The sequence below is a fragment of the Castor canadensis genome, chromosome 10, assembly GCF_047511655.1.
Source record: "Castor canadensis chromosome 10, mCasCan1.hap1v2, whole genome shotgun sequence".
NCBI classification, from domain to species: Eukaryota; Metazoa; Chordata; class Mammalia; order Rodentia; family Castoridae; genus Castor; species Castor canadensis.
In genome coordinates this window covers 2,238,803-2,256,648 of record NC_133395.1, presented here as the reverse complement: position 1 = coordinate 2,256,648, position 17,846 = coordinate 2,238,803, and the positions used below count along the sequence as shown (strand labels likewise).

The 17,846-nt window shown below is 46.1% G+C and overlaps 1 protein-coding gene across 7 annotated transcripts in view; it reads left to right on the top strand.

Moving 5' to 3' along the window:
• Positions 1–17,846, top strand: part of Arhgef7 (Rho guanine nucleotide exchange factor 7) — a 126,888-nt gene that overhangs the window by 58,849 nt on the left and 50,193 nt on the right. For all 7 annotated transcript variants that reach the window (XM_074042979.1, XM_074042975.1, XM_074042974.1 and 4 more), the window contains 4 exons: positions 1,217–1,301; positions 4,588–4,718; positions 7,625–7,826; positions 17,535–17,623. In XM_074042979.1, coding sequence (XP_073899080.1) covers positions 1,217–1,301; positions 4,588–4,718; positions 7,625–7,826; positions 17,535–17,623 — 507 coding nt within the window. The remainder of the gene's footprint in view (positions 1–1,216; positions 1,302–4,587; positions 4,719–7,624; positions 7,827–17,534; positions 17,624–17,846) is intronic.

The following is a 17,846-nucleotide window of genomic DNA, read 5'->3' as shown; positions in this document are numbered from 1 at the left end:
GTGCTGTTCAGGCAGGGCTCCTTCAGGAAGTAAGATGAGTAAGACTGAGCCAGGAAGGAGGTGGGGTGGGAGGCAGGAAGAGGAGGAGAAGGGAGTTCCTGGCAGAGTCTGCAAGAAGCTTTGAGAGGGAGAGGCTGGCCTAGGAGGAGGGGGAGGTGCCATTCTTTTGTCTCTCAAGGAGAGAAAGTGTGTTATGTATTTTGGTATCTGGATATATTTTTCTGTTACTTGTACTTCTGAGATTTTTTTTCCCAATTTTTCTAGACTAGAGTGGTAGGTGATTGGATTACTAAAATTATTTACTGATCAAAAATGACATCTTTAAACAGTATTTGTAAAGAGCTGGGTGTACTTCAGCATGTCTGTGTACGTGCACACACATCCTGTCAGAACCTCTTCTGCACTCTGACATGCTCCCTGCAGACTCCACTTGTTCATGTCCAGGAGATCTGCTCTGTCTCCCTGCCACCGTCACACAGGTTGTCATCCATACAACACATGCAACACTCCAGCTGTCTGCAATCCAGGCGAGCTTGCACGCCATCTCTCCCAGCCCCAGGAGGTAGTGGAAATACCTGTCCCTGCAGTGTGACTGACCTGCTCAGGGTCCCAGGTTGCTAGACAGCTCTGGATTGGAGGGTTCGCAGACAGTCCTGGATCTCCAGAGTCATACCCCACCTTGTCCCTCCTCTGGGATTGTCTCTGTATTCCCTGCTGTACTCTTACCACTCACTGTGTTCTCACGTCTGTGTGTTCCTTTTGCTGCTGTTGGCTTTGTAATCAGCTGCATTTTTCCTTCTTTTCTGTAGCAGGAAAGAACATCTCTAGCATGTCTTGCCCTGTGGCCTGTGTGTAATGTAAGGAGAGAAGATTGTAAACCACCACTGAGCCTTTACTGAGCCCTGGCAGCCAAGCAGCCCCTGCCTTGTGGATATGCTCACACCCTGGGTGGAGGAGGGAGGAGGGTTGGGGACTGGTGGGTAGGCAGCTGGTCCTCATCCAAGAGCTTAGACTGGCCTCACAGGGTTGCCTTGTGAGGGACCCAACTGCACTCCTTTGCCAAGGTCCTGTTCTCGTATGTCATTCTTCCTCTTGGGGCTTTCAAACCAAGCATCCTGATCACAGGCACCCTGTTGTTGCTGGGAGAAACTTCGTTTATCCTGTGCCCAATGTGTGACTCAGTACTAATTTTCCTTGTTTAATTTTTGCCTTTCAGACGTTTGATGCAAATGATTTGTATCAGGGACAGAATTTTAACAAGGTCCTCAGTTCCTTAGTGACCCTAAATAAAGTAACAGCAGGTAAGACTCTTTTTATTAAATTTGAGAGGGTGGGAGGACTAAGGGCCTAAAACCTTTGGTTTTTGTTAGCAAGGGAGAATGACCATTATTAAACTTATGAAATAATCTTCACTGACATTGCATGCTCAGTTGTTCCTTTTGCTGCTGTCATTGTGGGGTCATGAGCACTTGGAATGCAGTTCCTGGTGCTCGGAGGCCGCTCTGTGCCCATGGACTGGCCTCCTGATCACTTTCTAGACCACACTTGCTCTGGTTGCTGCCTGGAAGTTTCCCTTTGTCTGGGCCCAGGTTCTATAGGAGAGCTGAGGCCTGCTAGGATTCTCCCAGAGTAGGGTGTCACCTGAAATATGGCTGCATCCTTCATAGCCTTACTTAGGGTTAGAGTTGCACATCTCTTAGGACTTTTTAGGAGAAAGCATCTAGGACACGAATTGCAAAGGATAGAAATGCAGAGATGGATGTGAATTGTTCAAGCTACCATGCTGTTCAGCGATGTTTTGCAGGTGAGCGTTGAGGGCATTTTTGTGTGAGTGATTAGACAGCTGTTACCTTCACTGTTTCTTTGTTGTGGAATGGTAGCTTTAATGTGAGCCAACAGGCAGTAAGGAAGACAGTCAAGTACCTCAAGCTGTGGATGATATGGAAAGGGAAGTTCTTTGGGATGGCTTAGTGGGACTGAATACAAGAAAGACTGTGTGAGATGTGCTCAGAGTGTGGCACGTGTCTGTTCCTCGGCTCCTTCCTTAGATACAGTCTCAGTATTGGACTGCGTGTGCACTGCAGCGTATAGGTGTTCCCAAGGTCGTACCACGTAGGTCTGTGTCAGTGTATCCTGATGTGTGCCCCTGACAAAGGCTCCTTCCTGAAGGTGCAGTCTTCAGAGCATAGCCCCATCGTGAAGTGACACATGACTGTTCGTTGTTGCCTTGAAGTTTTAAATGATCACCTCAGAATTAGTGTAGATCTGTGGCAGGCAGGGATAGGCATAGCCTAGATAAATAACATCTATAAGAGTCCTTAATCTGAGTCACCGTGGAGACCGTCTCTGCCTGCATGCTGCAGAGGGTCCAGGCTCATTCAGTCCTGTGCCCGTTGTCAGTCCAGGTTTGAGGCACTGTCATTTTCAGGTAAATGAGGGAGATAGCAAGAAACTGGGACCAATGGCTCTTGGGCACCTGCCACCTTCGTTTTCTCCCCATCACATGCAAAATATTTCTTGTGTATTCCTTTTTTTTCTATCCTGTTTTACTTTTTTATTGCTAGTTTTTAGATAAGGTTTTGCTATGTTGCCCAGATTGGCCTTAATCAAATGATCCTTCTACCTCCAAATAGTGAGTGCAGGGATTACAGAAGTGTACTGCCACACCCAGCTTGTCATGTATTCCTATGTCATTGGCTACCCACTAGATGGATGTAGTGTTTTCCTTACAAAGTCATATTTGGAAACTAAGAGATAGACTTAATTTTTCCGCTTTTAAATAGTATTAGTGACCCCTCCTAGATGGAAAGTGTTTTTCTTGTGCTTTTCCCTTTGTTGGCTCCTTTCTGGTAGTTTCTGGTTTTGAAGTCATTGTGGTGGAAGTGACTGTATCCTCTTAGTTCTCAACTCAAAGTCATTGCCTGCACAGTAGGACAGTAGCAGCTGCTGTATTTTTGGGAAAATTCTGGCATTATTTTACCTCTGCTCCTGTCACTTAAAGAAAATCATGAGTAGCCAGGTGTTGTGACACACACTTGTAATCTGTCACTCAGGAGGCAGAGGCAGAAGGATTGCTTGTTCAGGGCCAGCCTGGGCTGCATATTGAGACCCTGTCTCAAACAAACCAACCAACCATGTGTGTTTTCAAGACATTTAGATGAACATTTGCCTTTTAGCTGGACAAAAGAGCTGATTTGGAGAGGCAGGGGTCTCAAGAGGCCTTGCTTATACTGAGAATTCCCTCAAAGGGCAGGGCTAGACAGGCAGCTTCTTGGGCAGGTCTGCAGGAAATGCTGACGTCTGTGGCTGATGTTGTCCTTGGGGTGGCTCATGGCATCTTCGAAGTGGAAGATGCTCTGTGGAGACAGCCCCACCCCTATGCAGGGTGTTAGAAGTATAGGGCACCTCTGAGAGGTGGCTCCTGGGATGGCCAGAGTGTTTCAGGACAGGGTTCTGCACTCCCCTGGCTGTGGAGCCTGCAGCAGTGTCAAGGAAGGACTGGATGGAAGGGGCACCCTGGGCTCCTGGGTGGTCTGGCCCAGCCTAGGCAGGCTGCATGTTGCCTAGGTGCATCAAGAGTCTAGGTGCATCAAGAGCATCTGCAACTCTGGATTTCTCGGCTTTGTCCAGACTTTTAGAAATCGACATCTAACTTAGGGTCTCATTGGCGAGCATGTGAATGGATCCAGATGGGTCCGCCAGAGGAGCAGGATCTAGAGATGCTGGTCTGGGGTGCTTTTGTGGATGGCCTCCACATAGCTTTGGGACATTGGCAAGGCACTTGGAATCTCAAACACTGGTTGCCCTGGAAAGCTTTCACACCCTCATTTTTCTTTTTCTTTCTTTTCCTCTTTTCATTTTTGTTTTGCTTTTTTTTTTTTTCCCTTTTTTTGGTGCTGGGGACTGAACTCAGGGCCTTGCACTTGCCAGGCAAGCGCTCTTCCACTCTGCTAAATCCCCAACCCCTCTTTTCCTCTTTTTTAAGACCACTCTTAAGACATGGGCTGGTAATATTTACTCGTTGTTTGGCCTGTGGTGAGGGAATCCAGGGAATAGAGCTAAGCCCTTACTGCCTGCTTGCTTTGTTCCTTAGCTGTGCGCAGCTTCCCCTGGAGGAAATAATACTCAGAAGGGTCTCTGGGTGAAATTACACAAGGGTTTTCTGTTGGTCTTGAACAAGAGTCTTTTCCTTTTGTTCCAGTAGTTGTGGAGAAGTGGGCAGTATGGTGCCACAATGGAGAGTGAGCACATGCTGTTCTGCTGGGTTGAATTTGAGAGGGTTCCTTTTTCAGGTGAAGGGGAGGTATGAAAACGTAATAAAACATTTTACCAACTTTTGAAAAATTATACTAGAGAAGAACGATAAGTAGTCATTGCAGACAGTTTCTGGAGAGGTAATTGGGGAATTAATGCAAGTCTTTTATGAGGAAAGAATCTGCTCTTTGTTTACTGTGTAAATGGCCTGCTTTGTTGTGGTCTTTTGGTGTGGCCCTCCATGCTGGCCCAGTTTTAGCGTCAGTGTGTGTGAGGGTGTGTGGTGTCAGGCATTTTCAGCACTTTCTCTTTCTGTGTGCATGACCTTTTCAGACATCGGACTAGGAAGTGATTCCGTGTGTGCTCGGCCCTCCTCGCATCGAATAAAGTCTTTTGATTCCCTGGGATCCCAGTCTTCTCACAGTCGGACTTCAAAATTGTTCCAGGGCCAGTACCGAAGTTTGGTAAGTATGAGGGGCTTTGTGGGATATGAGAGTCTACAGTTGTGTCTAGAGGGATGATTGTAATCTACTGACAGCGTTAAATAGCCAGAAGTGGCCTGATCTTCTCTGAGGCTGCTGTGTTTGGCATTTGCCCATCAGATCCTCCAGATACTGTTCTGAATCGGTGCTTTTGAAAAACTTGTTTATTTGAGATTATATTAAAAACTTATAATTATGGTTGTCTAGAGAGATGCATGCTTGGACATCATTCCCTGCTGTAATGCTTTCTTACCTGACATATGCAGTGTACAGAAGTATAGGATGCACAGTATATATGTGGAACACTGAGCCATACAGAGAAGAGACGGGAGAGTTGAAGATTCTGAAGGTGGCCTTTTCCTCTAGTTAAAGCATCCTTTGGAGCCTTCCTGACTTGGGAGGAAGTTCACCAGGAGGAGCTTGCCACCAGTGCTTAGGACATGAGGATTGGCACTTAGGTGACTAGTCATCCAGCTTCTAAATGCCCAGGATGCAGGCTATGAGTAAGGAGCCCAGGTGGACGGTGACGTTGGCACTCACATTAGGGAGAGGTTAAGTGTGGGGTCTGATGCGTCTGGGGAGCCACATCTCTGCAGTGTGGGAGCCACCCTCTTTGAGCGGATGGTGGTGACAGTCTTGACTAGGTTAGAGGCTTGACTTCTTGTGCACCCCCTTGAAACATAAAACACTGACTGGGCTCTAATGAGAACCTACTTCTTTGAGAGATTAAAGAGGACCATGGCTTTCCTTCTGCTCTAACTCAGGAAGGAAATTGGAAGGCCTGTTAATGGAGATCCTCAAGAAACAAAAGTGAATTTTGATTGAGTGGTAGTTTGTAGAGGGAGATACTTGAGTGCACTTAGTGGAACAGTAATAAAAATGGTGAAATATGGAAGGGGTCCAGGCTTTTCGTGTTCTTGAGAATTTCGAGTGAAGCTAATTCTCGGTGCAGTGTTTGCTTTCAGAAGCTCCACTCCCTCGGTCTGACCGTGTATCGTGACACCTGTGTTCCGTGGTTCCCCTGCGCCAGCCCCACCCTCCTACCAGAGCTCTGGGTATTTTCAAGCCCTGTTGATAGGATTTAGTGCTGCAGGACTAATTAAGAACTACTCAAACCGCTTCAGATTAGCTTTAGAAAGTGTGTGAGGAGAATGTAAGAAATCAGCACACTTTGAATAGAAAACACCTGCTGTCTTGCCTTTGTTCCAGAGCAATTTTCATTGAGTTTTTATGCTTTCCTTACTGAGTAAATGAGGACTGGATTGCAAATGTATAATTTTAAGTAAAATAAAGTTAAATGTCAGATTGGTAGTGAATGCTACTGAGATCATAATTGGTACAGGGTTAATTTTTCATGAGTTAAAAGAATTGGGAGGTATTGGGAATGAAAAGTCTTCAGCTCTCTGTCCCATGTGGTCTTTCATGGCTGACGGGTTCCTGGAGAGGCAACTTTTCTTTCATGGGACATGGCACTTCTCTTACATGCTAGGTGAGGACGACTGTTTGCCCTGAGGTTTTTCTGAATGTAGTTTATTAATAGCACTGTGAAATAATTTTCTTGAAAATAATCTGCAGTGAAACAAGAATGGTCAAATATCTGTTCAAAGGTGGTTTATGGGTGGTTTCCTGTGCTGGAAGTTTTCCATAACAGAACATGAGCTAAACAGGCAGGCGAATTTGTGGTTCTTGAGCGTCAGTTTATGGATCTCATGAAAATAAACCTCAGTGTTGAGCCAGTCACAGTGGGTGGGTTCTGTTTCAGGCTTCTGTCCCTGTGGGCAGGTAGAGGGCCAAGAGACACCAGTGTGCCACATAGGTATGCCTGCTGCTATCTGTGGACACAGTACGTTCTGTCCAGTCCCTGTTGACATGGTGGTACAAGTGGGTTAGGCTCACCTGCTGCAGTGGGCAGGCACAGGGGTGGGACTGTGGTCATTGCTGGTTGGAGTGGGTATAGTGGGCCTGCGGGTGGCTCCCCTGAGACTGCTTTCCTGGGTGGGCAGGCTTCTCTGGGAGAGAGAGAGAGAGAGTGAGAGAGAGAGAGAGTGTGTGTGTGTGTGTGTGTGTGTGTGTGTGTGTGTGTGTGTTTGGGTCCACCCTTTTTGGATGAGGTTTCTCCAGAACCTAGTCCCGGCTGGATGGAGGCCTGTGAAACTATGCAGTGTCTGAGAAGAATGCCACTTAAAATGTATGTACCTTTCGTCTTATTAGTGTGGCAAAAATGAGTATGTTTGGCATTATTCAGGGTTTGTGAAAGTTTGACAAAGTAAGGGCTCTGAGATTCTGTGGGTGGCCATGTTGCTTGGTGTTAAGTGTGTGGAGTCTTTGAGGACAGCTTAGAAACCTGTTGAGTTTTAAACGTTACTGTGCCCCTGATGGGGTTTTGACATATGGCCTTATTAATAGATGCCTTCACAGATGGAAGTGCAGATTTTTAACGCAGCCTTGTTTTGCAAGACAAGAAGAAAACCATTTACCATGTAGAAAAATACTAGAAATAACCTAAAAATGCATAATAGAGGGTTGATTAAATAATGATACAGTCATATAGTGTATTATACAGTTAACTGTTGTCTACTGCTGGTTGGAAAATGTCCACAGTATGCTGTGGACACTGTGACTCTGTGTATGTGCAGGTGTGGCAGTGGCAGAATGAGGCCATTAAAACATGGAGATGTCTCCCCTGGAGGCTGGTGGCTGGTGGTGGGCAAGGGGGGGGCGGCTTGGGAGATGGGAAGGTCATGGTTCTTAGACATTTTCCTGTTGTTTGACTGTTCTGGGCATTCTAGTCATGTTTTGGCTGCCTTTACAATAGTAAGATGTAACTTAGTCGCTTTATAATGAAGTGGACTGCGCTTGATGTAATTGTCCCTCCACCTGTCTTTCAGGACATGACCGATAACAGCAACAGTCAGCTGGTGGTACGAGCAAAGTTTAATTTCCAGCAGACCAACGAAGATGAGCTCTCCTTCACGAAAGGCGATGTCATCCATGTCACACGGGTAGAAGAAGGAGGCTGGTGGGAGGGCACACACAACGGCAGGACTGGCTGGTTCCCCAGCAACTATGTGCGGGAGATCAAGCCCAGTGGTAAGTGGCTAAGCCAAGACTCATGGCCCACCCCCTTTCTTCTGGATGAGGAGGAACCAAAGGACACAGATGTCCTTAGCATCCTGAGGGTTTACTCTTCAGACCAACTTAGGGAGATGGCCTGCTCTTGGGTGATGTTTTCTTTTTACTTTTCCTCTGCACGGGGGTCTAGGATAAAGGACTTCATAGTTACAAACAAGCTTTGCATTCTACCATGACAGTTTCCACATACAAAGAGAAGAATTTCTTTTATTTTAATTTTTACTTTATTTTATTTTGCTACGGTCTTGCTGTGATGCCCAGGCTGTGATGCTGAGCCAAGTGATCCTCTTGTCTCCACCTCCCGAGGAGCTGGGACTGCAGGGGTGCTGCTGTGCCCAGCCAGCGGTTTTTATTGCTGCAGTTAGGCTTTTCTGTTAAGATACAGTTTATCCTCTTGTTAGGCCAGTGTCAGGCTTGGGATTTGCGGTATGCAGGCAGTGTTTGTTTTTCATTACTAACGGGTACTGTTGCCCATGATGTAAGGTGGTTAATTTCTGCTGTTTTCTGTATTGTAATGCATCACTTTCCTTGTGTTTTCTGTGACTCTTTGACATATTCAAGGCTGATCTATCAGAGGCTAGTATTCTTTTGAAAGGGAACAGTGGTCTTTAAAGGGTTCATTACTACTTAGCTGTGATTCACGTCTTGAAGTTGAAAGTTCCCTGAGGCTTGTGGTTTGATCCCTGTCACCAGGGTGTGGCTGTTCACGTCTGCTAGGCCAGTGCCGAGCAGGTGTGCTCGGTGTTCATGAGACACAGACACAGGTGTGCACATGGATGGATCCATATTGAGTGTTGACAGGTGGCTTTGCAAAGTCTGCTGTGATTGAACCTATGCATGCCTTGCTTTTGAATTGTGCTCTTTTGTGATGTAAGAGAAGTCAAAGACAGGGTCATAAAGGGGAAGAGTGACTGGGTAGGAGCGAGGGGGAGGGGTAGGTTTGTTCATCAATCCTGTAACTTTCTTTTCATCTTGCTCCAGTGTTTGAAAAGAAGTTGTATGACATCATCCCTCTGATTCTGCCTAGGGAGAGATGATTATGGAGCAAAGTGGTAAACAGAGAGCCTTGTAAAATAGAAAAACTGTAAGCCAAACCTTCATAGCGTCAGCAGCCATCCACCTGTACCCAGAGTAGAACTGGTGGATCAGATGGTGATTCTAGGGTTGCTTTCACTGGAGCCCCATGCTGCTTTCCAGTTTTTTTTTTTTTAATTGTTTCTTTTAGGTGCTGGGATTGAACCCAGGGCCTTGCACATGGTAGGCAAATGGTCTACCACTGAAGCTACATCCCAGCCCTGCTTTCCAGTTTTGTACCATTTCACATCCCCACCAGCAGTGCTATTGGTCTGTCCACGTCCTTGTCTTACTGTTCCTTTTGGTGCTGCTGTTCTGTTGAGTGTGGTGTGGTGTGTAATTGTTGCTATGTGTTACAGTTATTAATCACATTAAAAACAGTACTTCTCATTTTTATCCTAGCATCAGCTTGGCCATGATTGCTTGGTTGCTTATTATGCTCTGGCTACTGTATAAGGAACGTCGTTTTTTACCTGTGACTGCGGAGCTCACCAAGCTGCAGAAGACAAATATTACTGAGATATTAAGGAGGTTAGGAACAAATAAATGAAAACCTTTGGGAAGATGCCTGTCCATGGGTAGAACCAGCCGAGAGAGTGACGCTCTACCAGCTAACGGATGGAGCTGTGGTTTAGTCTCTGGCTTAGCCAGGCATCCTGCCCAGTTGGGGACCCCCTTGTCCTGGCCCTTTGAATGCAGCACGCCTGGTGAAGGAGCTGCTGGGCCAGGGAGGGGAAGCCTGACTTCACTGCCACCTTTGTAGATGGGGGTGTCACAGAGCTAGTGTGTATATCACTGGAATGGAGCCCTGTCTGGCGGGAGGCAGAGGTTGGTTCAGTCTGGTCCTTCTAAGTCCCAGGACTTTCCTTAGTTCTTATATGGACTAACTACTAGTTTGAAGGGAAATTCTTTCTCATTTTGAATTGCCATAGTAGGAATACAGATGAAGGAGTTTTTTCTTTACAGGTATTTTTCCTTGTGGATTTTTCAGTTAACCCAGGGTAAGAAATGACACTGAGGATAGTTCGGGGGTCTCAGAGTCCTCTGCAGGTGACTTCCAGTGTGATTTTCAAATAGGTTTGAACATTCTTCATGTTGTCTGTTGGTAGTGATTCATTCTGCAGCATGCACACATACGAGTGTGCCTTACACATGGTACTCTTGAGGCCCTACTTTTGGCATAGGGCGTGGGGCCTGAGGCTGGCACCTGCAGAGTAACGAGGAAGGACCAGTATTACGTGTGCAGAAGTGTTGCCCTTCCTCAGGAACAACCATGTCAGCTGTTCTACCTGAAATTCTTGTGTTTGTATTTTATTTCTGTGTGTGTTTATGTGACCAGTTCCAATGGTGTTCATGATACCTTGTTAGCAAAGATGAATTGTTGGTGCTTGGGATGAAACTCACTGGTAGAGCACTTGCCTCATGTGTGTAGAACCAGGGGTTTGACTTCCAGTACCAAAAAAAATTATTTGCAAGGAGCCATGTTGAATTCATAATTTTTGAGCTAAACTGAGAACTAAGTTGGTTTACTTGGTTTCTTTCTTTGACAGTGAACCAAGGGAATAACCTTTTGAGAGTAACTTTCTACCCTCACTGTTCTCTACTTACCTGAATATATTGTCAGAAAAGTTAAGCCAATCTGATTTTAAATTCTGGCAGTTGAGGTAAAACTGCACATTTTTTATTCTGCCACTTCATAGCAATTTAGGATAAAATTCTAGGACAGTTAGATTTTGGCATAACATTTTTCACTAGCTTATGCGACTTTCTGACTTTGGAATAGACTTGTTTTTCTAAATTAACTTAAAGTAAACATTGTAATTTGTTGCATTCTTTAGGCTGTTCATTTGCAGATAAAGTTTGTCCCATTCATCTCTTCCCTGGGGAGTCTAAATGGCCACCGATTGTGCCCTCTTGTGGTGAGCCTTGGAAGTGCTCTTTCCGGCTTCACGGTTGTGTATTTGTGCTTTTGACCTGTGTATGGCTTCTTGTTTTACATAGCTCCTCTTTGAAGACAGACACCTTCTAGTATTCGGAATAAGAATCTTTAATTGACCAGGTGTGGTTGTTCATGCCTGTAATCCTAGCACTCAGAAGCCTGAGGAAGGAAGGTCGCAAGTTCAAGGCCACTACACAGTGAGACCATCTCAAAAAAACAAAAAACAAAACAAAAAACCAAAACCAAAACAGCTAGGTGCTGTTGGCTCATGCCTGTAATCCCAGCTACTCAGGAGGCAGAGATCAGGAGGATTGTAATTCAAAGTCAGCCTGTGCAAATAGTTTTCGAGACTATCTTGAAAATAACCCAACACAAAAAGGGGTGGCAGAGTGGCTCAGTTGGTAGTTTGCCTGCCTAGCAAGCATGAAGCCCTGAGTTCAAACCCAGTACTGCAAAAACAAAAACTTTTATTGATTTCTGGTGGCATATTATTCCTAAATAAGCCCTGTACATCACCACTGATGAGCAGTTTTCTGAAAGATGCATAGGTGTTAGCATTTGCTTTCTGTGCATCTTCATAGACTGTAAAGCTCCCACATTTCTACTTTCTTGTATGTACAGGTAATGAATGTATGTCTTCCATACATAAAAGCACATAATACAAAACTTGCACAGGCAAGGAGGGAGAGGCAGCAGGCCTGTCCTGGGAGTTAGTGATGCTGCTTGTCGCTATTAAATTAAAGGCACGAGAGTAGTGTGGTCAGCGTGATGGGTCCCAGTGATTCCAGATGGGCATCACTGGGCTGAACAGTGGCAGCTTCGTCTACTTCCAAGTCCCGCTTCATGTGTGCGTGCGTGTGTCTCCACCAGCTTCTTCCAGATGATTATTTCAGGTGTTTGGACTTTGGTGCTCTCATTTCTGGACAACTCATCATCTGTGGTACAGGAAAGGCATTTTTAAAATGTTAATTCAGGAGCTGGTTGGCTCTTGAGCTGATAATTCATAACCCATGCTGGGCAATGCATGTACAAACTTAAAATTGAGGTCCACAGATCCTCCTTAGTTTGTCACTTTTTAATATTTCCTGCTTACTTTTCCCAGAAAGTGACAAAATGCAGCTGAATTTTGGACGCAGTTATTAATGTAGTTGTGAAAGAACTTTTTGTCTGCTGTGTCACTAGCATATGCCTGTGCTGTATCCCTTCTCTGCTGTAGTGTGGGCTGGGTTTGGGTAGGTGCCTGTTTGCAGGTGGTGCTTATTTTCTGAAAGCACTCAGGATACAGAGGATTATTTCAGATCGATTTTTAAAAAATTTTATTTTAGTTAGAGCATAGATAGGAAGCTGTGAACCTCTGAGGCACATGCAAGAAACAGCTTTCTGTCGAAAGGGATGAGGGGTCAGAGGATTTGGCATCTTTCTTGGCACTAGGTGTGAACATTCATGCAGGCTCACAGTGTGCAGTGGTTTGTGTGACTGGACACTGGGTCTGCAGTGACAGTGACAGTGAGGGCACAGCACAAAGACTGAGTATGTGTAGCAGTGTGGGGTGAAGTTGTTAGCACTCCAGAATTAAATGTGTTCTTTTTATAAAGTGTTGTTTTTATTTATGCTGAAGGCATACAAATGTGTCCTCTAGCAAGTAGGAGGGAAGAGCTTATGTGATGCAAAGCACGTCCCCGCAAGTCCAGGCCCTGCCTGGGACAGTGTCCATTCTCTTCTCTCTTCCTGTGGGACAGCCCCAGCCCCTCGTGTGCCCACACTTCTGCTTTGGTTCATGACCTTTGGCTTACACTCCTGACTCCTTGGCTTCTCCCCTCCTTTCCTCTTTCCAAGCCTGTTTCCATGCTCCTGTTTTGCTGCTTCTCTTTACTGGGAGTGCTGAGTAATACTTCAGTCTTAATGTATATCTCATCAGCCTTTGGCTGCTGTGTCTTTTTTTTATTCATATTTGCATACAATGTTTGGGTCATTTCTCCCCCCTTCCCACCGCCCCCCCCCCCTTACCCCCCCTGTCTGCTGTGTCTTGACACGCCCCTCTGTGTGACATGAGGACATACCTGGATCCTGTTCTCTGTCTGTCCTCACTCAGCACTGGTCAGCTGCATGATCCACATTGCTTTGTTATGATTGTTAGCAGCTGGGTCTGGTTCTGAAACCAAACTAGCATCCATTCACAAGTATTTTCTTGAGCAACCACTTGTGAGGATGAAGAGAAACATCAGTGGGAAGCCAAGCTGAGGAAGCTCAGCTGAGGCGGCCTGAGTGGTACTGATGTGAGGAAGGAGGCAGTTGTGCGCTGTCTGCTCTGTGGGCACTTGTACAGAATGAAAGAGACTAGAGATACAATAGTCAGTGCTCTGAATAAGCTAAATAAGCTGACTAAAAAAGTCACTGTTGTGACAAACAAGGAAACTTGACTAGTCTAGCGATTAGATAAGATGAAAAAGTTGTTGATTTTGTCATCTGCGATAATGACCTGATGTTAGCAGTTTGATTTCAAAAAAGAAAAGGTCCCTCTGACAGCGTGGACACTGAAGTAGCGATGGGTGACGTTCCTGGGATCTGCTGTGTAATGCTTCCAGAAAAGAAAATAGGATATATGACAGGGTCAGCTCAGTGCTGATGACCTTGGAGCTAAACGAGAACATATGTAGTTGTTCGCTGTACTTTTACGTATACCGAAGTAGGGAAAGGCCACGGTGGCACAACTGTGACAGTTTCAGAAGCAGATCAGGAAGGGTTACTCTCTGCAAATGCTCCCTTAAAGAATTGGAAAGACATGGAAGAAGACAGCTGAAATGCAGTTGGAAGGAGCCTGGGATGCAAAGGTAGGCAGAGGGTACACCATAGCAGAGAGCCTTCCCTGTAGACAGGCAAGCCAGGGCAGTCCTGGTGCAGGAGGGCGCTGGAGACAGCACCTGTGCTCATGCCATGGCCTTGGGGAGTGGCATGGCTGTGAGTACTCATCAAGGTGAAGGTAGCCTCCTACCAACAGGACGGGGCAGAGGAGGACATGGATCAGCAGAAATTCTTTATCATTGATAGAGAAGGCTGGAAGCGGAAAGCCCTGAGTTTGGCTTCCTTTGAGCCTGACAGGGAAGCATGGCACTGGTTATTGCTTGCTGGGTAGACTCTGATCCTTCCTATTGGGTGATGTCCTCAGCCTGAGGACACAGCGTTTCTTAGTTCTGGAAAGGTCTGCCCAACTTGTTTTCTCCTGAAACTCATCTCTTGTCCTGTTGTGCCCTCTGTGGTCTCTTGTCCTGTTGTGCCCTCTGTGGCTTTAATTGTTTTTCATGTTTTTCATATTTTTAAAAGGTTTTTGTTGTTGTTTTGCTGGACTCCAATAGTTCTGAATCCATTCCTCAAATTTGAAATTTCACTCATGAATTTGTTCTTCACCTATGATGGCAACCTGTCCACTGAGATTTTTATTTTAGTGACCATGTTACTTATTTTTAGAAGTTTTGCCTCGTTCGTTCCCACATGTTCTTAATGTTCATGGAGCTTCTCCATTCACTGTTGGCCGCCTTCCTTGTGTCCTGTCACTTGACTCGACTCTTTCTACCTTTGGGCACTGGCCCCCTGTCACACTCACGTACGCGCTGGGTACGGTTTTCATGGGCGTACACCTCATGGGTTCACTCTTGGTGGGGATGTTGTTTGGTGCTGTCCTTCTGTACTCTGCCCTGTGGAAGTGTTCCCACAGCCAGGATGAATGTTGGTGTCCTTGGACTCCCAGAGTTTCCTGTTCTCTGTAAATCTGGGTGGGTCTTGCACTAGGCATGTGTGGGCCACATGACTGTAAACTGTGCCTTGCCCTGTGCACCCACACCTTGCCTTGCAGTTTCCAGGCCGCTGTGGTGGGCAGAAGCATCTTGGCTGCTTTGTATCATTGTGCCAGTCACAGGAGGTCCTGTTTTGCCTGCCCTGCTGGAACCAGGGCTATGCCGCCCTGTGTTGGCTGCAGCCCTGCTGGGGCCGTGATAAATTCACCTCCCACATCACAGGGAGTGTTGTGAGTTCCCAAAACTTTGATGTTTTGGAGCTTCCCCTGCTTTCTCTTTTACATTCTGTTGTTTTTTGCCTGAATTTTTGAGTTTCTTGCAGGAAAGGGAAGAGCAACTATAACATGCAGCCCTAGGAGGGGGACTATTCCTTTTTCTCGCCGTCCTAACCAGAGCAGCTGCAAGTGGCAATGAGCTGTAGCTATCACAGGGGCCAAAAATGGTTCTTAGGACACTAAGGAGGTTGGAAATTTTTTCATCTATTTCCTGGCTACATGTATTTTTCCGGCCTCGAATGGCCAAAGCTTCCTCTCCTTTTTATTACGTTTCCATGCTGTTTTTTGGTAGAAGCTACCAGAAGCCCCTGCAGTTGCCCAGGGCTGCCTGCCCTGCTTTGTTGATGATGTGTTCCCTCCACATCCCTGGAGCTCAGACACTGGTGGTCTAAGCCAGTTGACATGTGACTTCTGCATCTGGAGTGAGGAGCGGCCTGTTGGGTTCCCACAGTAGACAGGGGCTTGCCCATGTTAGGCCTGCCTAAGCTGTTCGTGGAGTCTCTTCCTCTAGGGAGGAGTGGTTGAGGCTGGGTGGTTCCATGTAGGAGCAGACCCTCTGTGGGTGCTTGGTAGAAGGATTTGTGGCCTTCCAGCCCTTGTTGAGAAGTAGCAGCAAAGTATGTTGGGGATGTGCTCACAGAGGCACTGCAAAGCATGAAGCACTAAAATTTCTTTTGAAAACTTGTTTTTCTTCTAGTTCTCATTGTAAATTGATTGAATTTTATTAAGTAGGAGCTGATTTGTGAGTTATATCTTAGGTTTTTAAGTAAAGGACCACATCTGCTAATTAGTTGCTTTTAAAATGCAGCAGATTCAGGCCACTGTTTCCATGCTCACTGCTGGCACACATGTTGATGCATGTGTTTCCATGTGTGGTTTAGGGTCTGGTGACTGAGCTAGGTCACCATCTCCTCTCTACCATTGTTTTGTATTCTACCCCTGAATTGCAGACTTTAAAGGTGGAAAGCATTGTTTTTCTTCCAGTGTAAAATAGTTCATAGTTTTCTCTTCACAGTTGAATTCTTAGTTAGCAAGAACACATTGGGTTTCCTGCTTGAGTTACTTAAATGGTCTGGAAGTGATTGGTTTTCTGTCCTGAATAGACAGAATTCTTTCAACTAGAACTGACACCTTCTGTTTTGTACTTTATTTTCCACCATTTGGGAAAACGTGATGGTGAGGCATTGCTGAAGATTTAGGCAGGTGACATCACAGGAACCTTCTGTGATGGAGGCAGAGTGGTGAGTTCTGTGGGCTGGTCTCAGGCATGAGGAGGCACTGAAGTGCCCAGTAGCCATTGGCCTTAGGACCTGCAGCCTGGGAGCATTGGGTGTGAGAAATACTCAGAGCCCTGTGCTGAGAGATGGTAGACGGGAGTCGTGGACAGAGAAGAGAGGAGATCTAAAAGAAAACTGGAACAGGTGCTACTCACACACCAGAAGGATGGCTAGGACCCCATCCAGCAACCACGATTCACACAACAGAATTCTTACAGGGAGCTAAGGGATGAGGGGGATGGTGTGAAAACCAACTCCCCTAGGAAATGCTTATAAAAGTTCCTTAGGAAAGAATGTGAAAAAGCATCTTCTTTCCCTTCATCCACATTAACTCTGATTTGCAGCTTTGCCCGGTAGCCCTGGAGAACCAGTGCTGGACAGATGGACAGACCCACAGAACCAGTGTTAGGCTTGTATTCCTCACCTCCTCCAGAACTAGTGATAAATGGACAGATGCCCACATAACCATTGAAATATGCCACACACACTCAGCAGTCTCCTAGAACCAGTGATATCCACATTCCCATCTACCCCGTAAACCAGCGATAGACACATACCCACTCAGCCCGCACCCCGCCACTGATAGACAGACAGATACCCATAGGACTGTTGATGGATACAGATAGAGCTCATAGAACCATTGGTAGACTCATACGCCCACTCCTCTCCTAAAACCAATGATGCACAACACACCCACTTCCCCATAGAGTGAGGGGCAGACGTGCACAAGCTGGGTTTTGTTTAGCAGCCACTTCTTTGTACATCATGCTGCATGAGTATCTGTTGAATGGATATGTGATAGAGCAGTGCCTTTCTGACCACTTGAGTCCTTGCAGTAATCCTGCCTCTGTAAGTGTGAGGCCTCGGTAGGAGGGTTTGCCTTTCTTTTCCTTCCATCTCTGTGTATGATGGTTACTGCAAGCCTTGAGTCATATCCTGAGTGTCATGAGTCTCTAAAATACAGTCCAGAACTGTGGATCTCAGTGTTTTCTCCAAGTCTGTTTGCATAATATTTTATGTTCATGGCACTGTGAAACTATATGTGTGGCTGAACTGACACTTGTGGACCATATCTATTAAGCTTTTCCAACCCCAAGCTGGGAGAGCAGGGTGGGTCAAGGATGTGCTGACTCTTAGGAGGGATGCTGGCTCTCTTGCACGCAGCTGGTGTGCAAGGCCCTTTTCTCACCTTCCTGTCTGACTTGGTTATTTTAGCTGAGGCTGGTAGGTGAGTAGCCGTGGTATGCAGGCCATGCATTTTGTCATCTCTGCCATTGATTTAGTAAAACTTCCTTGTGTTCTTATTACAGAGAAGCCTGTGTCCCCCAAGTCAGGAGCCTTGAAGAGTCCACCTAAAGGGTTTGACACGACTGCCATCAACAAGAGCTATTATAATGTGGTGAGTGACTGCAGGGCATTTCATAAGTGGCTCTTGCTTCTTGAATGTCTCTGAAACTGGGCAACGTGGATTGTAAGTGAGCCGCCTAGAGTATGAAGGAGGAGTGAGAACCATCTACGAGTTCCACGGAGACACAGACAGCATTGCTGTTCCAAGTGTCTCCTGGCCTCCATGAACTTTTATAACCGTGGTTTTGTTTGAACTGGGTTTCTTTTTTGAGGGG